This window comes from Perissodus microlepis, chromosome 16, assembly GCF_051167445.1.
Source record: "Perissodus microlepis isolate ML-2025 ecotype Zambia chromosome 16, ASM5116744v1, whole genome shotgun sequence".
NCBI classification, from domain to species: domain Eukaryota; kingdom Metazoa; phylum Chordata; class Actinopteri; order Cichliformes; family Cichlidae; genus Perissodus; species Perissodus microlepis.
The window spans coordinates 3,259,889-3,282,156 of NC_140476.1; the positions used below are offsets into that span (position 1 = coordinate 3,259,889).

The 22,268-nt window shown below is 37.1% G+C and overlaps 1 protein-coding gene across 1 annotated transcript in view; it reads right to left on the minus strand.

The window, feature by feature from the left end:
- The window catches only part of ube2f (ubiquitin-conjugating enzyme E2F (putative)), a 62,659-nt gene that overhangs the window by 17,175 nt on the left and 23,216 nt on the right, over positions 1–22,268 (minus strand). The window contains exons 6-7 of the mRNA XM_084954636.1: positions 10,090–10,160; positions 9,732–9,789 (exon numbers count right to left, since the gene is read on the minus strand). Coding sequence (XP_084810762.1) covers positions 9,732–9,789; positions 10,090–10,160 — 129 coding nt within the window. The remainder of the gene's footprint in view (positions 1–9,731; positions 9,790–10,089; positions 10,161–22,268) is intronic.

The following is a 22,268-nucleotide window of genomic DNA, read 5'->3' on the forward strand; positions in this document are numbered from 1 at the left end:
AGATGTTTTTCAGTCCCGTCTCATGTTGGGATTATGCACAGTAAAAAGGTTGAAGGGTGATCTTCACCCACAATAGCTACAGTAAAGAAAAAAAAGACAGTTAGAAATGACAACAAGTACATCAGAAGAAATTGTGAGAGACCAGAAAGACTAAATAACCTTCATTTCATTCACTTGCTAAATACAACTTCCAATACTGATCATTTTAAAGGATTGCTTTGATTTAACTGAATGCTTTCAGAGGTTTCGTTTACCTTCATTCATGCCATAAGCACATATTTTGTTAATTTACATAATTACATGAAGTTCTGAGTAATGATTATTTTAAAAGACAAACAACTCGCTTGTCTTTCAAAGTTCTGAAGGTGTGCACTGGATGCTTTGTGAGAAAAGTAAACACAAAGTCTTCTCGTTGTACAATGTTCATGATATTAAAACCAAAAGTTTTCTCTTCATCATGGTGAGCAAAAACTAAATCCCTTCCAGCTTTTATTAAAGCCAGTCTAAAGTAAGAGATTATTTTTACTTTGCTGTATTTCTTCTTAAAGCTGTAAGGCACTGCAGCCAGTGATATGCCCTTCTAAGCAGAAGAAAGTTTATGAGCGACAAGAAAAAGAAAGGAAAAAAAAAAGTCAACACGAGCTCCGAGTGAACTAGAAGTTAGGTAGGTAAAAAACATTTTAGAGAAAACATCCGCAAAACACAGAAGGAAAAAATGTGAGGAAACTGATTACCTGAAGAAAAACAAAAACAATGTTATTACCACTCCAATCAACCTAGAAGCAAAAACTACACTCCACTGACTTACGTTACATACTTCACTGCAAGGACATCCCGGCCGCCTAGTGCTCAGAGCCACGAGTGTGAGCAGAAGTCAGCAAAAGTCAGTAAAAGAGAAAGGACGACTTTGAAAAGTGTCACGACGCCTTTCCAATCAACATTTCCAGAATTTTCTAAAAGCTATGGTGCACCTTAAAAACAAACATCGGATTTAAACTGTGAAACAAACATTGCTTTTTTTCTAATCCTTTAACAAAAAGAACCTCTGGCAGCATTTCTGATTAGTCAGCAAATAGTTTAGTTTGAAGTGAATTCATAAAACTACAAAGATGATTCTCAGTACTGGAACTACTGATATAGGACAGGACTATAAAGCACCTATTAGAAACACTTACATAGAATAAGCTGAAAATAAATACATGTAGGCACAATATTTCTGCTGAAATAAACCTTAAAGCAATGAAATATTGAATATGGCATGACTACATACAAATACACACAGCAAAGATATTTCATGTAGCAGTGTGTGGGCTGAAGTACAGAAGAGCGGTGACCAACAATCCTTTTTTTGTGTTTTCTTTTCACTTTTGTGAACCTGATGACACTTGCTGACGCACATCAACCCAAAGTCAACCACTCTCACACATATGATCACACTCACACCTACCTTTAGGTAAACAAACACAGGCCACGTTTTAACTTGAGCTGGGGTCACGCAGAGAGACAGGCCGGGAATAGAAAGGGACAGCCACAAAAAACCTTAAACAATATGACTGTGAGCATCACTCGAAGCCTTTTATGTCCTTCATAAATCGTTCCACCAGATAATCAGTGAAAGGCTGTTTAAATGTTGCCATTTTTAATTATAATAGCTGTTCTAGCAACCACTTAGCTTTGGATATGCAAAGTACAATCGTAATTTGGACAGATTTAGAGCCAGTTTAAGGCCAAAGCAGTGTTGGGTTATTCATTACAAAGTTATGCATTTTACTATAATCATTTGTACTTTGGTATGTACGCTCTCTCCTCCTTAGCAGCTGGGCCAATCTGAACGAACCTTTGCACAGACATCATCACACATACAGCAATTATTAACATCTATATGCTTTTAAATTTATTTTAAATCAGAATTCTCTTGATTTTTCTCTATTCTTATATTATGTTTTTGTCAATAACAAGCACTACTACTTACTGTATAATAGGTCTGACAGCTAAAGCTTGGGCAAAATCAGGAAATTGATCTCGATAATGATCCCAAACACAGCAGCAAACCTCTAACAGAATGGCTGCAAAAGAGAAGAATCGAGGTGTTGCAACGGCCCAGTCAAAGATCAGACCTCAAGTCGAGAGAAACCCTGTGGACTCAAACAATCATCTCAAGTTATTACTCTTAAAGTTCTACAAGCAGTCGAATTGTGGGATGTACTCATTTTTGTACACACACTTCTACTGCATTTTTGTGAAGCTTTGCGAAGTTTTTCACAGGACTGATTGTGTGAGACTAGCCTCTAATTGTTCTGAATGGAGCCACAGGGCTGTAATCTACCCATACGTATTATGGACTCATTCTAATAACATCTCCTGTCATTCAAAGTAAATTAACAGTCTGAGCAGCAACTATCAAAACCACCTTAGATGCAAATTAAAGTATAATAAATGCAAGTCTGCCACAAACTTTAGTAAATCCCATTTGTATGATTCATTCAAATACTCTTCTCAAAAAAAAATTACATTGTGTAAGGAATACATATGCAAAAATGTATTTGTCCACGACTTGTTTTTTTTAACATTACGATAAAGAGAAAACCAATTATGTCCTCACACTGGATACAAAGTTGCTTTCTGTGCAGTGCCTTCTTATAATCAAAGTCATGGAAAAGAAAACGACAGAGGAACCGTGGCTGAAGTACTTTATCAAAGAGGTTTCAGAGTAAAATGTTCTCCATTTCTCAGATTTTCGACATTTTAAGTTTCATTTTACAGAAATAAAAATGCTTTTTTTAAATCAGCACAGATTAGGATTTGTTTTATTATTATTATTTTTTTATACATTTCCACTGTGTTCTGGAAACTAGTGCCAACCAGCAACAGCAACATGAGATTAAAGTCGAATGTAACGTAATTGATTTGAGCTTCGGAGGATTTGTGGGGTTTCATTCACTTACAGTCAGTGTGTTCCATAGAAGTAATCAGAGGAAGGTAAATGAACATAAGACTATGTGTGCATGTCCGTTACATCACCTGTGATTGTACACCAAACCACAACAAGAAAAACTGCTTATAACCACAGCATATACAGGCTGAGCTCTATAACCTTAACAAATTGTGACAACATCTAAAATGTAATCAAAAACTGACTTAGTGATTTGGAAATTATTTCAATTCTACATTTATTAGAAAATAATACAAAAACTACATGCAAATTTAACCTTTTTAGTTTAAATTTTTCTGTGTCTGTGAATTTACCATGGGTGTGTTATTCACTACCTTGTGTTGCTCACAGAGATTACTGTGAAAAAGAGTGTATACACCTGCGCAGCGCTAACATTTACATTTCTTTTTTACAGCAGATGGTTAATCAATTGATTTGATCATGTGATTTACAGCAGGACACAACTTAATGATGTTTTTCTACCACAGGATTACTGAGATATTGTGTGAAGAAAACGGTGGTTACAGGCTATATGTTGATGATGAAATTACACTGTGTTGTTGAGGTAATGTTGGAGAAAATGTGAATGTTACAGGGGAGAAATGAATGCAGTTTGAGACATACTGTCCCTATCAGGTGCTGCTGACGACGCCCACAGCAGTGAAGATTGCTGAAAGAAACACTTCACTTGGATACATCAAGAGCACTAATAAAAGGTGACACACATCCAGACCAGCTCGGAGTAAGTGGCAGGAAGACCGGGTACAAGGGGGGGGGGGAAGCCTCCAGGGCCCCTCGTCTCAATCCGGTGAAGAAACCAACTGAGCCACAGGTACTCATCAGAATGGCTGGGAATGTGCTGTGCACCTTCTTGAGCCTGTGGACCCAGAGTGGGATGACAGGAGCGCACTGGGACAGAGCACACCACACCCAGTACCCGCATGGGTTTTCAACCAACTACTGGTGGCAGTTAATGAACACAACCGCTCACATAAACAACGAGACCAATTGTTATGCTTGTGATGCCACTGTCTACACATTCTTCTGGACTGTGGCCATATAGCATCACTGAGAGCGAGACAGTTTGTTTGGTTGCCTTAGCAACACATCCAGGAGTAAATGTACTTGGAACACTGCCAACTTTTCAACTCCTCTGAACCTGAATGGACGGTTGATTCACCAGTAGCTGGGAAGGTGAACTGCTCTGGTACGACAGACCTGCTGGCCGGACTCCAAGTATCTGACTCGCTGCAGGACATTAGACTGCTAAACAAACTGGAAACAGGCCAGTTACCTATGTGTATGAAGGAAAATGGATTAATCCAAGTTGGAGATTTATCATGGAATTTGTGCGACATCACCTATTCTTTTTGTCCTCTGCAAGAAGGATGTAAACAGAGAAGCCTTTTGTCTACATTTACATCATGAACACTTGAGGTTTTGAGCCAAGAAGATCAAAACACCTTGATCCAATTTCCTTTACAAAGCTTTTTCTGCGGTGACAACAGGACAGGAGAAGAGTTGTAAATGCAGATAATTCACCAGTTGACTCTAACCCCCACAGGACGCCTACAGTGAGAAAATTTGGGGGGTTGATAGGAGTCATAAAGAAGGGTGTTGACCAGGCTACAGCTTTGAAGTTAGCTGAGAGCCACGTGGACAAACAATAAAGTCAACTGATGCGTTTAAATGCCTATGTCTGTATACAGTTGGATTGTAGTGACATATGATTTTTGAGAATGTTGATTCTTCTTGTTTGACTTTTGACATTCAGTTATTTACTTGCAGAAATGCATGATGAATCGCACGACAGGAGTAGATGCACCACAAGGCTGGATAGCTTGGTTAATGTCTGGTCCTTGGTGGCATCTTCTTTTGAAAATATTAACTCCTGTTTTTGGACTGTTGACATTGATTTGCTTATGTATAGGATGCATTTTACCGTGTATAAGATCAATGCTAACTAAAATACCCGCAGTAGATGTGCTCGGTGTGAGGTCTCGCAGCAAGCTATCAAATACGGCGCATTTCTCGGCTTTTAAAAAAACCGCTATGCGTCGCCAGGTGTTTCATCGGATTTGAGGTGTTACCTCCTTTGACAGTATCACAGTATCAGCTTAAAACACTTGTTGCAGGCTGCTGAGTTTGCATCTTTTGCTGTGAAGTACAGCCAGACTTTTGACCGCTTCGCCTTGGTCATTTTTAATCTGTAGCTCTGCTCTAAAAGAACGTACGTACCTGGCCCCGCCTACTATCCTCGGAAACGTAAAATTATTGTAAAAAAAGCACCGAAATAAAGCACCGAAATGTGCGCTGCTTTTCGGTCTGGTTACTACCGTTTATGTCAGAACCGGATACCGGTACCCATCCCTACTCATATGCATACAGATGTTCACACTAGGGCTGCTCAATTAATCGAATTTTAATCTAAATTATGATCTGGGCTTTCAACGATCATTAAAAATGACTGAGCCGATTATTAGCACCTCCCTCGTGCTTTACCCTCGCGCTGCTCCGTGTGGCAAATCGAGCGCACCTCTCTGCATTTCGAACTCGCGTCACAACAATTAAGAGGACCCGAGGGAAGCTCGGAAAGCTAAGCAGAAGTTATTTGGAGAGGAGAGTGACTGCCGTTGGTTGAAAAGAGAGGTAAAAAAAAAAAACCTTCAGTGGTGTGGAAACATTATGGGTTTGCGGAGTCAGACGTGGATCAAGTAGACATAGTGTGTAAACTTTGCTACAGTGTCGTAGCTGCACCACAGAGCAACACTGCAAAGTTCACTAAACATAGATGTTTACATTTTTCATTTATTTTTTATATTGCAAACATTTGCACTGTTATCAGTATTTGCACACTATTTTATATTATTTTTTGACAATCTTTTAAGTCATTATTCAATACATTGTTATTGTTAAATAAATATCGTCAAATAATCGAGATCTCAATTTCAGTGAAAATAATCGTGATTATAATTTTTGCCATAATCGAGCAGCCCTAGTTCACACATATACATACAATGCCTTGTCTTAGAACCATGTGGGTGTTGCCTTGCTGTGATGTGTATTGTGTGAACTGCTTTCCCAATAAAAGGCAGTGAGAGGAGGCCGTCATTGGGGTCATTTTCGTGGTAGACACCGACGAGGCCTCCCTTGCAAGTAAATCGATCGATCGCTGACTGTCTTGTTTTCTTCATGATGAATAAGTCTCTAAACCAGCGGGGCTTGTGGAAACACAGACCCAACATTTATTTTGTATCAAATGTGGAAAAAAAAATACCTGAAACACTTTTTTTAAAACCAACCACAGGTCATAAGTACCACGGCTGCATATGAAGAGGTAAAGAATGGAAAGTGTTCACTACTTTCTGGAATATTGAATTAGATATTCAAATTGTTAAGCAACATTAAAACTGCAAGTAATTCACTGACTGTGGTACCTAATCTAATTCAAGTTTTAGAAATTCAACAGAAATGCCTGGTTATAAGGGACAAAACCAATGTTGAATTGCCATGATCGCCAGGCCTTCAGGCAGCACTGCATTTACAATAAAGGGAAAAAAAAAGAAAAGATCTGGTTGGTGAAATCACTCTGTGCGCTCAGAAACTCTTTTCAGGAATCCTGCTAACTATTTTCAGTGAACGACATTCACGGATTCAAGGTAATAACTCTACAAAGAAACAATGACAAGGATTTATCGGACCCAGCTCATTTAAGATTGTGGGAGTTAAAGATGTCCTGCTGTCCGCAAATCAACATTGGACATTTTTGGATCACAGCAGCGGTGGCCACCAGACTTTTACTGCCATAAAAGCAGCTAAAAAAAAAAAACAAAAACGCATGTTTTTTTCCAAAGTGTACATTGGGTCTACTATCTACTTTTAACATCTACGAAACATTCTTTAATTCTTGTACAATCATGTTGTACACAGAAGAATAGTAGATAATTCAGTTCTTTTGTACAGTTATTTTTCTCCAAGTTATAAGCCTACATTTCTATAATTTCCCTTTATGAATCCTTAGTAGAAACCTGATTGCAGACACATAACAGTCATTGGACCCCATTATACATTTTTCCCCCTAACCGACTGTGACTGAGAGCATGCTGAATAATGTAACATCATTTATTCAATGCTCTGGGGATACTAAACCTGTAATGATGATCACCCAATAAAAGAAAACATAACCAGCCTGAGAGTTTCAACTATGTGAGACATATTGTACAAGAACAAATAGTATGAACAAAGTGTTTGTACAAGAATAAAGGAATGTGTCTTCTTTGAAGGAAGGTAAAGAATAAAAGCAATGTCTGCAAAAAAAACAAAAACAAAACAAAACAAAAAAAAGGCAAAGGAAGGCGGCTAGTCTGGATTGACACACACACACACACACACACACACACACACACACACACACACACACACACACACACACACACACACACACACACACACACACACACTAAAACAGGAATAAAGGGTAAGACAAATCCTGACAGTAACTTCCGACAAGCGCCTTTGCAGGAAACTCGAGGGTATTCAAAGAGGATTTAGTGAATGACCCTCTAAACTCGGAAATCCTGCACTAGAGGAAGAAAGCCCACCCAGTACTTCAAATGCATACATGCATATATTTGCATATTTCTAAAACTACAAGAGCATACCAGTGCAGTTTGTGACAGCAATTTTTATATACTCTTGAATCTCTGCAGAGAAATCTTATTTAACGTAGAAAGTACAACTACATTATGTTTCAGTCCATAGTTTCTATCAGACATTATTTCAGTCAATCTTGAATTGGGCTAGAGGAGGACGTCCTTGCTCGAGTCTTCAGTAACTCCTTCTTAAGAGCTAAAAAAAAAAAAAAATCTAAATTGAGTGAAGGGTGAAGCATGAAGAGTCAAGGCTTTCTTTTACATGCAGCTGAAAAGCTTTTTTATTGTGGAGTTTACCTTCCAAGGTCCTGCAACACTTTATTGTGTCCTGAGAGAATGCCAAAGCTCTGAGCTGTATTTTTTCTGCCTCTTTGTTAGTTTAAGAAAGTGAAAGACACTGTGTGTCAAGGAGTGTGATGCTCGTGTCTTTTGTGTTTGAAATCATATGCAACCCCAACTCCTGTGTAAAGTAAATAAAAACAGAAAACAATCACTTGCAAAACTCATGAACCCATATTTTACTCCCAATAGAGCACAGAAAACATGTTTATGAAAAGATGGGCAGAGGTTCACCAGTCTGCAAGTCTGTAAAAACACAGCGTCTATAAATAGAAGAACAATTTCAGAATAACGATGCTCCACTTAAATTTGTGATGACTTTGAATATCTTATTATCTGCAGTACGTAACGCCTTCAAAAGAAATATCCGCTTGCAAACACGTGGTCTTCAGGCCCTCAGGCAGCACTGCATTAAAAACAGGCTTGATTCTGTCATGGAAATTACTGCCTGGGCTCAGGAACACGTCCAGGACACAGTTTACCGTGCAATCCACAAATGCAGGTTAAAGCTCTATGATACAAAGAAGGAGCCATGTGTGAACGTGATCCAGAAACACTACCATGTTCTCTGGGACAAGGCTTATTAAGATGAACTGAAGCAAAGTGGAAAACTGTTCTGTGGTCAAACGACTTGAAATTAATTGACGACATCTGGCTTGCAGCTCAAAACTCTTGATCTTTGATGATATAGGGTGACATGGGTTTTAGAGGAACATATGCTCCCATTTATCTTCTTTAAGCAAAACCTTACATATTCATATTCAGGATAATCAGCAAGAGGAAGCAGAACTGCGCATTACATCTATTACAAGAACACGGCTTCACAGAAGAGTCTGGGTGATGAACTGGCCTGCTTACATTCCAGACATTTTACCTTTTAAAAACATTTAGCTCGTCATGAAATGAAAAAAAAATTGGACAAGGACGACCCGGGACTGCTGAGCAGCAAGAATCCTCGCTCAGACGAGACTGCGTCAACCTTCTTCTCCCCAAAGTCTAACAGCGCCCCTCCTCAGTTCCCAGATGTTTACAGACTGTTAAATAAAAAAAGACATGCTGGGTCCGTCCTAATGTTTGACGCACGATTCTCCCATAGAGTTCAAAATGACTTTATTTTTTTCTAAAAATGGGACATTATTTCAGTTTAAACATCTGATGTTTTCTACATTTCACTGCGAGTAAAATATGGGTTTATGAGATTTGCAAATCACTGTATTTTGCTTTAATTTACATGTTACAGTGTCCACATTTCTTAAAAATTAGTATTGCATCAATATTTCCCTCCAAGGGTTCAGCACAATATAAGTTATATAGTTAGTTGAAATAGTCTTGAAAAAAATAATAGCATTAAGTTTTATTTAGATTCACATATAAATTAAGATATCTGTGCGCTTCATAGCAGGAACAGAGCAAAACAAAAGCCTTGAGTTTCAAACACGCTTGGCAGACTATGACCACCACATGTTGGTCTCTGACGGAGAAAACTGACCTGTTATCCAGATAGTTTGTTGAGTTTTGGGTACATTGCAATGGTATCAAAAGCTAAGGAGAGATTCATAAATATTATGATGTAGCAATTAGAAGGGTCCAAACTTTTTTTCATCATAGAGTCCAATTCTAGTAAGACAGGCACTGCCGACATCAGCAAACTGCACCTTTCATCACACCTTTGAGCCACATCTTTGTAACGGGACTTGAATTGAACCCCTAGCCCACAGATAAAACACTGATGATGACGACCCCAAAGTTCAATTACACAGCAAAAACAAAGAAAAGGAAATTCTACTGAAGAAAAAGTTACACTTTACCTTTAATGTTCTAGTGGGGGCCCAGCCTGTGCCATCAATAGAGTGCTCCCGCAATAAGCTGCAGAAAAAAAAGAGATACACAGCTAAAGTATCTGCAATACTGTAAATGCTTGCGCTTTATGTAAGATGCTTTGTGTGAGCTTTTTAATGCAAAATGTTTTGTTTTTTTACTGTAGACTACACATTTGTTTTGCATTTGCATGCATCGTCGAGGATTCTCAAAGAATGAGGGCTCAGAGAAATTATTTTTCAGTTTCGGTTTTCTATCAATTTCTAGGCTAAATAGAAAATGACAACATGAGATAAAATGTCACGCGCTAGGAAGAAGTAATATTGGGGAAGGGTACACACAATTTACCTCAAACAGATTTCTCCATTCTCCGTGATATTGGGATGCCATATTCTGGTCAGACATCTCACTTTAGGAGGCTGGAAACCAACAAACCAACAATTTAGGAAGTTATCTGATTATTTTAACATTATGTGATGTTTTAAAAGCAGTCCATTTCTACTTCCTATTAGTCTCCCAAGTTACCTGAGCATCACTTCATACACGCTCTAAACCAACTTAATTAATCAGACTAAATTTCATTAGATGACAGACAAGACTCAGACACAGAGAAATGTCCAAGAAAGAAAACCCTCAACCAGAAAATAAAAACAGAGGAATCATGTTAAATGAGTATTGTTTCTTTTTTGAATCGTGTTGTGCAAACAGCAGTTAAAAAGCAGAGCACACAAAACCCAGCAGAGTGTCCAAAAATGGTCTAGTCATCATTTCTGGGCAACAAGGATGCTTCTGAGCCTTTGGTGCACGTGCCTCGTGTCCCGGTGTTTCTAGTAAAGCATTATTGACTTTTCTGACCTCTTTTCTTTGTTAGCAAATGTGACATAGGCCACTGTAAAAACAGTAAAATCATGTAATTAGAATTTTATTGTAGCTTTACAGGAGTGGTTTCAAAGATGGTGTTTGAATTAAGTAAAAACAAAGAAGACAATAAGGAAGGTTTCTAGCTTAGCGCTCCCGTTACTGCAGCATGATGAGAAAAAACATAGATAAATCTAATTTCCTGTGACACTATCGTCTACTTTTCAACTTCAGATGCACGTACTTATTCAACAAGACATTGTGGTGGTTTTTGTTTACCCTTATGAACAATGTTAACTGGGCAAAATAGATTTAAATACAGAGGACCTTCATATGAGAACAAGCCACCACCAGCTCTTCAGTCCATAACTGCATTTTAATCTTTCAAAAAACAATAAAAACCAATGTTAATTTCTAATAGTATATGATGTGAATATTTATTATATTTGTAAATTATTGTATGTCACTTATCTGTTCCTCCTGCTAACCTGTTAATGTTATAGGGGAGGTGACCTTATAAAACCTTATGGTCTTCCTAACCTCTCCTGCACAGTTGTTCTTATTTTTAAATTGTATATTATTATTACTATTATTCTCATTATTCTTATTCTTATAATAATAATAATAATAATAATAACAATAATTTGTTGCTGTTGATTCTATTTCTGTCCAAAACAAAAACAAACTTTTTGCTAATCAGATTTTTTTAAACGGGTTTAAGCTTCCCCGTTCTGGACTTGATGGCTACTTTCTTTTTCCTATAATGCTATTTGTCTGGAGCCATTTTGTTATGAAAAAAAAGAGTAATATACAGTAGCCCCAGCAAGTCACAACACCCTATTTTCAAGTACAGCCAAAAAAGAAATATTTCTTATCGCACTTTTTATGACTAACACCTTATTACAAAGAGATTGCACTCATAAATACTTGAAAATGAAGAAACGCTGTTGCATGACTCACACTGTTCACTTCACCCCGATAAGTCGGAGTGACTTGAGTGATAATTATAATTATGTCTGCAACAAACCGTGTGTTGTAATGAAAACATCAAACTGACAATAAGCAAGTACACTGATGAAATAAAGACTGTTTTTCTGCATCCTTGCACATATTTGTAGAATCATTCTGATGTCCTGATATCTACAAACCTTTATACCAGCAGCTATGTGATGTGGTTCTGATGAGAATTAAATTATATGGGTTTAATTTCTCAAATTACTTGTTTCTATATCATGAAGTTAAGTCTTACACTGATGTCAATCCCATCTTGACATTTTGAGTACCTACATGTGACAACCAACTATTACATTTGGAGACGACAAAGCTATTAAGCATAAACAAGTATTGATACTTCACATCTAACAGGAACTGGATTAAAGTAAAGTGAGGGGGTATTTCTGGAACAAATCTAACAGTTATTGAAAATGCTTCTCTTTGCTTGTGTTGTAATACTGTTTAACTGGTCAGTAAGACTAGAAAAGCACAGTGCAACTGACTGTCCTTTAATGACTGACCATTAATTGTGTGGATGCTTTAAGGCATCCACACTATTGTTTTCCTGTTTCTCTTTATTCTTTATTATTGTGTGGATGCTTTAAGGCATCCACACTATTGAGTTCCTTCTTGGTGTTTCCGTACACTTTTCGCCGTGGATCTACTTCCACAATTTTTGTGCTATTTTCACCGTTCAAATTTTAAACTATTCTGCTATTTCTGCTAATGACGGCTATATCTTTTGGTATTTTTCACTATTATACTTTTTAAAATATTAAGCTTTTTTCCTTTAATTTGAAATGAATGGGAAACTTCTGCAATTCTGCTAAAATTTGCTTGTTTTTGAAACTTAACTACTTCCTCATATTTTCACGTAGAACAACCATTCAAACTTTAAAATGTTCTCAAATTATTGGGCTATTCAGGTATAAATCAGCTTTTTCAAATCTTTTACCGTTTTACTTTTATGCCTCTTAAAGTTTTCAGTTGCAAAATTGTGATTTTTCACAAAATACATGCGTTGTTATGGTTGCTATGCACTTGCTTCCAGTGTGCCACTGAAGGTTTTGCAGTCTTCTCTTCATGTCCGAACAACTTCTTGCTACTTGCTCAATTTTCACTCAACTTCCACAAATTATACATCAAAACGTAGGTATTTTTGCTGGCTTTCCGAAAATGTCACTATCATTGTTGTGGGATTTATAGAATTTTGGCAAATCTCCTCAGACCAACACAAAGTCGCAAAACTCTCCATAGAAAGTCAATGGAGAGCTTGTTTAAAATCACCGCTTGATTTCTGTAATGAGAGGCATATTCGAATCGTCATATCTCCTTAACGAAGCAAAGTTAAGACATGAGGCTTGTCCCAGTATATCTTCAGACACTCCTGACGCTCACAATTCAAGAATTATTTTCTCACCTATTACCGTTCTGAAATGAGTTAGACTTGTTTGAGGGTAGGAAATTCGTCCTTCGCTCAGATTTCTTCAGATTTCAAACTCTGGAAATGAACCACTTTTTTCTCTCGTCATATCTTTTTAATGGATTTCCACAGAGACCTGAAAATTTCCATGATTGTTCACCAAAGCCTGCTGTCTCTTACGGTGAAAGAATGATATTGATGCTCCAAATAGATTTAGAGTTAGAAAGCGTTGTTTGAGGGCAAGTCAAGGCAGTTTTTGCTTTGCTCTACTCAGTTATGGTGCATTAGAAGTCAAATATCTTTAATAATTCATATTTTAATGATAAATTGTCAACACTGGAAGATTCCCCCATCTCTTCTGAACAAAACGGTGTAAGAATGACCGTTCTAGCCCCTACGGTTAGGAAATTATGGTCATTTGTTTGAGGGGAGTCGTCATTATGAGAAATAGACTGCAAAAATCCTGTGTCTCTCTGTGCTGCGTGCACCTGTTTTGGCGGGAAAAAGTGCACAGCCTCTCTGATTGGTGGATTCAAATTCAGCAGCTCCCAGGCTGCTTGACTGAGCTAGAAACTTACTTCTCTCTCCCTGTGTGTGTGTGTGTGACAGAGAGAGAGAGAGAGAGAGAGAGAGAGCCTTTTTATGGGATGATCTCATTGTAAGATTCAAATTCAATATATTTAGACTGGTTGACTGAATTGGATCTTGTGTGTGTGTCTCTCTGTGCATGTGTGTATATATATATTTGATTTTGTGTGTATCTGTTGGCTGTTCCTTCTTGTTTTTTAATTTATTTTTATTTCTTTTTTTTTTTTTCACAGGTGAACAACAATTAGTTTTGAGGGAACTTAACCATGTTCTGTTTTTTTTTCATCTTGCCATTTTACTTTTCCAATATTTCTACTTCAGTTATTGCTATTCTGCTCAATCATAATATTTGTTCTAAATCATTGTTATTATGCTATATTGTAGTATTTCTGCTAAATCAAAGTATTTCTACTATATTATATTTTTCTTTCTAAATATAGCATTTCTGCTATATAATTGTATTTCTGCTATGTTATACTATTTGTGCTAAACCAGAGTATTTGTGCTAAAACATAGTATTAATTTAAAATGACAATATTCATAGTTCATCACAGTGTCTCTGGTAAATCACAGTATTTCTGCTATGTTGTACTATTTTTCTAAATCATAGTGTTTCTGTAATGTTTAAGTATTTTTGGCTAAATATATTCTTTCTGTTATCTTATACTATTTCTCCTAAATTCTTGTATTTTTGAGAAGTTATCATGTTTCTGGTAAGTTACAATATTTCTGCTAAGTTCTGCTATGCTATTGCATTTCTGCCAAGTATTATGTTTCCTCTAAGATATTGCAGTTCTGCTGAGTTATTACATTTTAGCAAAGTTCCTTTGCTTCTGCAAAGTTTTTACAATTTCTGCAACTTTTCAGCCTTTTCAGCTAGTCTTTGCAGACAGCTTCAGCTTTAAAGCATCCACACTGCATTTTCGCAGGAAATGCAAATTTTTCTAGTTATTATTATTATTCTTGGTGTTTCCGTACACTTTTCGCCGTAGAACTACTTCCACAATTTTCAGCCGATTTTCACCGTTCAAACTTTAAACTATTCTGCTATTTTTGCTCTTTCCGGCTATATCTTTTGGTATTTTTCACTATTATACTTTTTAAAATATTCCACTTTTTTCCTTTAATTTGTCCCATTGAAATAAATGGGAATTCTGCTAAAACTTTCTTGTTTTTGCAACTTAACTACTTCCTCATATTTTCACGTAGAACAACCATTCAAACTTTAAAATGTTCACAAATTATTGGGCTATTCAGGTATAAATCAGCTTTTTCAAATCTTTTACCGTTTTACTTTTATGCCTCTTAAAGTTTTGAGTTGCAAAATTTTGATTTTTCACAAAATACATGCGTTGTTATGGTTGCTATGCACTTGGCTTCCAGTGTGCCACTCTAGGTTTCGCAGTCTTCTCTTCATGTCCGAACAACTGTTTGCTACTTGCTCAATTTTCACTCAACTTCCACAAATTATACATCAAAACGTAGGTATTTTTGCTGGCTTTCAGAAAATGTCACCATCATTGTTGTGAGATTTATAGAATTTTCACAACTCTCCTCAGACCAACACAAAGTCTCAAAACTCTCCATAGAAAGTCAATGGAGAGTTTGTTCAAAATCACCGCTGGATTTCTGTAATGAGAGGCATATTCGAATCGTCATATCTCCTTAACGAAGCGAAGTTAAAACATGAGGCTTGTCCCAGTATATCTTCAGACACTCCTGACGCTCACAATTCAAGAATTTTTTTCTCACCTATTACCGTTCTGAAATGAGTTAGACTTGTTTGAGGGTAGGAAATTCGTCCTTCGCTCAGATTTCTTCAGATTTCAAACTCTGGAAATGAGCCACTTTTTTCTCTTGTCATATCTTTTTGATGGATTTCCACAGAGACCTGAAAATTTCCATGACTGTTCACCAAAGCCTGCTGTCTCTTACGGTGAAAGAATGATATCGATGCTCCAAATAGATTTAGAGTTAGAAAGCGTTGTTTGACGGCAAGTCAAGGCAGTTTTTGCTTCGCTCTACTCAGTTATGGTGCATTAGAAGTCAAATATCTTTAATAATTCATATTTTAATGATAAATTGTCAACACTGGAAGATTCCCCCATCTCTTCTGAACAAAACTGTGTAAGAATGACCGTTCTAGCCCCTACGGTTAGGAAATTATGGTCATTTGTTTGAGGGGAGTTGTCACTATGAGAAATAGACTGCAAAAGTCCTGTGTCTCTCTGTGCTGCATGCACCTGTTTTGGCGGGAAAAAGTGCACAGGCTCTCTGATTGGTGGATTCAAATTCAGCAGCTCCCAGGCTTTGACCTAGAAACATACTTCTCTCTCCCTGTGTGTGTGTGAGTGAGTGTGTGTGTGTGAGTGTGTGTGTGTGTGTGTGTGTGTGTGTGTGACAGAGAGAGAGAGAGAGAGAGAGAGAGAGAGAGCCTTTTTATGGGATGATCTCATTGTAAGATTCAAATTCAATATATTAAGACTGGTTGACTGAATTGGATCTTGTGTGTGTGTGTGTGTGTGTGTGTGTGACAGAGAGAGAGAGAGAGAGAGAGAGAGACAGAGACTTTTTATGGGATGATCTCATTGTAAGATTCAAATTCAATATATTTAGACTGGTTGACTGAATTGGATCTTTTGTGTGTTTCTCTCTGTGCATGTGTGCTTCCTTGTGTGTACATATTTGTGATTGTGTGGCTGTTATATATTTTTTTGCTGATTTTTTTTCATTTAACAAGTATATTTGAGGGACCCTTAGCATGTTCAGCATTTTTTCAGCTGTCCATTTTGCTTTTCCAATTTTTCTGTTTAAGTTATCACTATTGTGCTAAATCATACTATTTCTGCTATTTTATAAGATTTGTGCCAAATATAGTATTTCTGATTAATTATACTTTTTCTACCAAATCATAGTACAGTATTTTTGCTTTTTATAGGATTTTTATAGGATATTTATATTGCTTAATATAGTATTTCTGCTTTTTATAGGATTTGTGCTTAATATAGTATTTCTGCTAAATTACAGTATTTCTTCTTTTTATAGTATTTGTGCTAAAACATAGTATTTCTACTAAATGTAGTATTTATGCTTAATCATACTATTTCTATATATTTCTGCCAGGTACCCAGGCAGCCAATCCTCTGTGAGGACTGAGACATTCAAATTTTCAAATCAGGGCCTGCACGGCTTCCCAGCCAATCATATATGTGGGCTGAGGCATTCAAATTTGCATATTGGGGCCTTCATGGCTTCTAAGCCAGCCAATCATATCTGAGGGCTGAGGAATTCAAATCCACAAATCAGGGCCTGCACGGCTTCCCAGCCAGCCAATCATATATGTGGGCTGAGGCATCCAAATTTGCATATTGGGGAATTCGTGGCTTCTAAGTCAACAAGTCATCCATGTCATATATCTCTAAAAATTCATATTTTAATGATAAATTGTCAACACTTGAAGATTCCCCCATCTCTTCTGAACAAAACGGTGTAAGAATGACCGTTCTAGCCCCTACGGTTAGGAAATTATGGTCATTTGTTTGAGGGGAGTCGTCACTATGAGAAATAGACTGCAAAAATCCTGCACGGCTTCCCAGCCAGCCAATCATATCTGAGGTCTGCCGTTTCTTCTCTCGTCATATCTCAGCGACGGATGTACAGAGAGCAATGAAAATCGCGGTCAACGTACACCAAAGTCCGCTGATTCAGCCAGTACAAGAATTATGCTTCTAGTCCACCTAGTTTTTGAGTTACACAACGTTTTGTAACTCCAGAAAACGGCGCTTTTTGCCTCTCACCGCCATCTAATTCTGACTGCTCATCACCCTGTTTTTCAAGGCGCCCGCTCTCTTTCCCAGTGGCGCAGTTGGTAATGACACGGGTCTCCAAACCAAAGGTCGTGGGTTCGATTCCACCTTAGTCAACAGGTTTTTTCCCTACAAATTAATACACTATCACAGACCAGTAATTCATATTCATCATTTATTACAATTCTGCAAACTTTTAGCATTTCACCAGCTTTTCTAATATGGACCTCACATTCTTGTTAACACTCCATGGCACAAATACTCTTCCCTTTAGGCTCTGTGTATGTGTGTGTGTATCAATATTTCTCCCATTTTAAAGTATTACTCCTCCATAATTGTATTTCTGTTAAATCAAAGTACTTTTACTACATCTTAGTACTTCTGCTCAATCATAGTATTTCTGCTAAATCATAGTATTTCTGCTACTTTTTGGTACTTGTGCTAAATACAGTATTTCTCCTAAATCATACTATTTCTGCTATTTTATAGGATTTGAGGTAAATATAGTATTTCTGCCAAAACATAGTATTTCTACCAAATATAGTATTTCTAATAATTATAGTTTTTCTCCCAAATCATAGTACAGTATTTCTGCTTTTTATAGTATTTGTGCTTAATATAGTATTTCTGCTTTTTATAGTATTTGTGCTTAATATAGTATTTCTGCTTTTTATAGGATTTGTGCTTAATATAGTATTTCTGCTAAATGTAGTATTTATGCTTAATCATACTATTTCTATATATTTCTGCCAGGTCCCCAGGCAGCCAATCCTCTGTGAGGACTGAGACATTCAAATTTTCAAATCCGGGCCTGCACGGCTTCCCAGCCAATCATATATGTGGGCTGAGGCATTCAAATTTGCATATTGGGGCCTTCATGGCTTCTAAGCCAGCCAATCATATCTGAGGGCTGAGGAATTCAAATCCACAAATCAGGGCCTGCACGGCTTCCCAGCCAGCCAATCATATATGTGGGCTGAGGCATTCAAATTTGCATATTGGGGAATTCGTGGCTTCTAAGTCAACAAGTCATCCATGTCATATATCTCTAAAAATTCATATTTTAATGATAAATTGTCAGCACTTGAAGATTCCCCCATCTCTTCTGAACAAAACGGTGTAAGAATGACCGTTCTAGCCCCTACGGTTAGGAAATTATGGTCATTTGTTTGAGGGGAGTCGTCACTATGAGAAATAGACTGCAAAAATCCTGCACGGCTTCCCAGCCAGCCAATCATATCTGAGGTCTGCCGTTTCTTCTCTCGTCATATCTCAGCGACAGATGTACAGAGAGCAATGAAAATCGCGGTCAAAGTACACCAAAGTCCACTGATTCAGCCAGTACAAGAATTATGCTTCTAGTCCACCTAGTTTTTGAGTTACACAACGTTTTGTAAGTCCAAAAAACGGCGCTTTTTGCCTCTCACCGCGATCTAATTCTGACTGCTCATCACCCTGTTTTTCAAGGCGCCCGCTCTCTTTCCCAGTGGCGCAGTTGGTAATGACACGGGTCTGCGACCCAAACGTCGTGGGTTCGATTCCACCTTAGTCTACCGGTTTTTTTCCCTACAAACTAATACACTATCACAGACCAGTAATTCATATTCATCATTTATTACAATTATGCAAACTTTTAGCATTTTACCAGCTTTTCTAATATGGACCTCACATTCTTGTTAACACTCCATGGCACAAGTACTCTTCCCTTTAGGCTCTGTGTATGTGTGTGTGTATCAATATTTCTCCCATTTTAAAGTATTACTCCTCCATAATTGTATTTCTGTTAAATCAAAGTACTTTTACTACATCTTAGTACTTCTGCTCAATCATAGTATTTCTGCTAAATCATAGTATTTTTGCCAAATCATGGTTTTTGTGCCAAATCATAACATTTGTGTTATGTTATAGTATTACTACTAAGTGGAGGAATTTCTGTCATGTTACAGTATATGTGCTGATTACAGTATTTCTGCTAAATCATAGTATTTCTAATATATTATATTTTTCTTTCTAAATATAGCATTTCTGCTATATAATTATATTTCTGCTATGTTATAATATTTGTGCTAAACCAGAGTATTTGTGCTGAAACATAGTATTTCTGCCAAATGATAGTATTTCTGTCAAATTATAATATTTGTGCTAAAACACAGTATTAATTCAAAATGACAATATTCATAGTTCATCACAGTGTCTCTGGTAAATCACAGTATTTCTGCTCTGTTGTACTATTTTTCTAAATCATAGTGTTTCTGTAATGCTTCAGTATTTTTGGCTAAATATATTCTTTCTGTTATCTTATACTATTTCTCCTAAATTCTTGTATTTTTGAGAAGTTATTATGTTTCTGGTAAGTTACAATATTTCTGCTAAGTTCTGCTATGCTATTGTATTTCTGCCAAGTATTATGTTTCCTCTAAGATATTGCAGTTCTGCTAAGTTATTCCATTTTCGCAAAGTTCCTTTGCTTCTGCAAAGTTTTTACAATTTCTGCAACTTTTCAGCTTTTTCAGCTACTTTTTGCATACAGCTTCAGCTTTAAAGCATCCACACTGCATTTTCGCAGGAAATGCAAATTTTTCTAGTTATGATTGTGTTTCAGTTAAAGTTTATCAATAGATCAACCAATGTAACATTTTAGGCCATTTGAAATTAGCAGATTATTTTTTACATTTAAAAACCTATAATCAAGAACTTCTTGTTCAACAGCAAGGTGAACATTTGTATCAGCTCAGATTAGAAAGAATTTGTTTTTAAAAAGACGTGAGTGTCAGTCTGATAATGAATAAACCCACTTATTATTCCCCTAACAGCTGACATTTTGAGTCGTAAGGTCGATCTGATTAACTGTTCATGGAAATTATTTTTCTTGGTGATTATTCAGGAAGGATCTGTCCATGACCAAGATTTTACAGCTACACAGCTCATAACAAAGCCTCGCTTCAGGTCAGAGATACATGTCAAAATTAAAAGCAGTTTTTTTTTTCGTGATTAACAGGTGTTTAGCCCTCAGCCGTAAAAGGCTGACAGAGTATTATAGTCAGCCTGCCGAGCGGGCGATGCGGACATGCAAGTTTGTCAACATGATAACTCAAGAATGAGCAACGTAGAAGTTTTGAAATTTATACTACTGATGTATAAAGATTTTATTTGAGAATTGTAATTTGCTCCATAAACAGCATCTGCCTGTCATGTATGAGTGTATTTATGTGTTCATTAATTACGTCTCTAACCCCCGACTTTATTCTGGCTCTACCATGAGGAGAAAGCCATATTTACAACCTGGAGAGCACAGACTCACAACTAACCTTGCTAAGATACAGAAATTATTAATTTAGTGCATCATATCATTTGTAAAGATAGTTCAGTTTAACTGCTGGAGTCAAGCCAGTAATAAATGTAGCCATTTAAAAAAAAAAAAAACAGTTTTACATCTTAACAGTCGCCTAGTTTACCTCATATCTCGGTTTACGTTCACAGTTTGTTCAATTACTCACTCACAGATCCCCATCTACTCCAGTTAACTCTGGTGTACCCCAGGGCTCTGTCCTGGGTCCTTTACCTTTTATTATCCATCTCCTACCCTTAGGTAATATTTTCAAGAAATATAACATCCAATTTCACTGCTATGCAGACGACACCCAGCTCTAGGGCTGTCACGATTAGTCGACTAGTCACGATTATGTCAACTATCAAAATCGTCGACAACTGATTTAATAGTTGACGCATCGTTTGAAGCTTTGTGAGATCCCAAAAGACGCAGGAATGAGTAGTAGTATTTAAGAGTGTAATAACGGACTGAAACAGAAGATGGCAGCACTGCATGTACAAGGATGCCAGCTGCCGTTAAACCCCGAAGAAGAAGAAGCTGTGTCCCAGAATTCTTAGCGCAGCCCAGCTCAGTTGTCAACAATGGCGGCAGCTAGTTAGTTTTAATATTACTCTTATTATTCTTTTTGGGTCACAAAATAAACGTTTAACATATTTTCAGCCGAGAATGTAACTATTTTCAAAAGCGCTCCGACGTTTTCGGAGACGTCTGTTACCCACTAGCTCGATAGCGAGCCGGGGGCAAGGCTCACTAGAGCCGTGAGAACACCGGACTCCCGGCACATCGTTTTCAAACCCACCGCCGTCTTTCACTACTCAGGTTAAACATGATATATAAGTCACTTAGATAACTTCAAAATGTTATTGTTTGACTTTTTTTAGTATTTTATTTGTTCCTGAGTAAATCGGTTTGGCTGAGATTAAAGTTATAGTTTTTACACAGCTGAATAAACGTCAAGCAGACAGCTGATCATCAGAAGTGTGAGATGCTCGAGAATATACTCCAGTGTCCTGTTATATTTTAGATAGCAAGGAGCAGACAGCTGAGTTTATTAAACTCCACCGAAACAATCTGCAAATTTCATTAAAATTTAATAAACTATCATCTTGTCTTTATTTTTAGTTAGCACATACCTTAAACACTTAAAGCTGTAAGCTAATGATAGTTATATAAGAGCAGATGCTGCTGGTGCAATAAGCTGTACGTTTTACGTTCAATGGATGATGATCTGATTAGTCGACTAATCGCAAAAATAATCGGTGACTAGTCGACTATCAAAATAATTGTTTGTAGCAGCCCTACCCAGCTCTACTTATCTTCCACACCCACAGCTACTCTCCCACCCACATCCATTTCTGATTGTTTAAGAGAAATCACGGTTTGATTTACTCACAATTTTCTTAACCTTAATGGCAAAAAGCCCCCAGAATTTATTCTAACAGGAACCAAATCAAAACTTATTTTCATCTTCGTATTATTAACCGCCTTCGACCTTCACTCACTCCAAACAGTACTGCCATACTTGCCA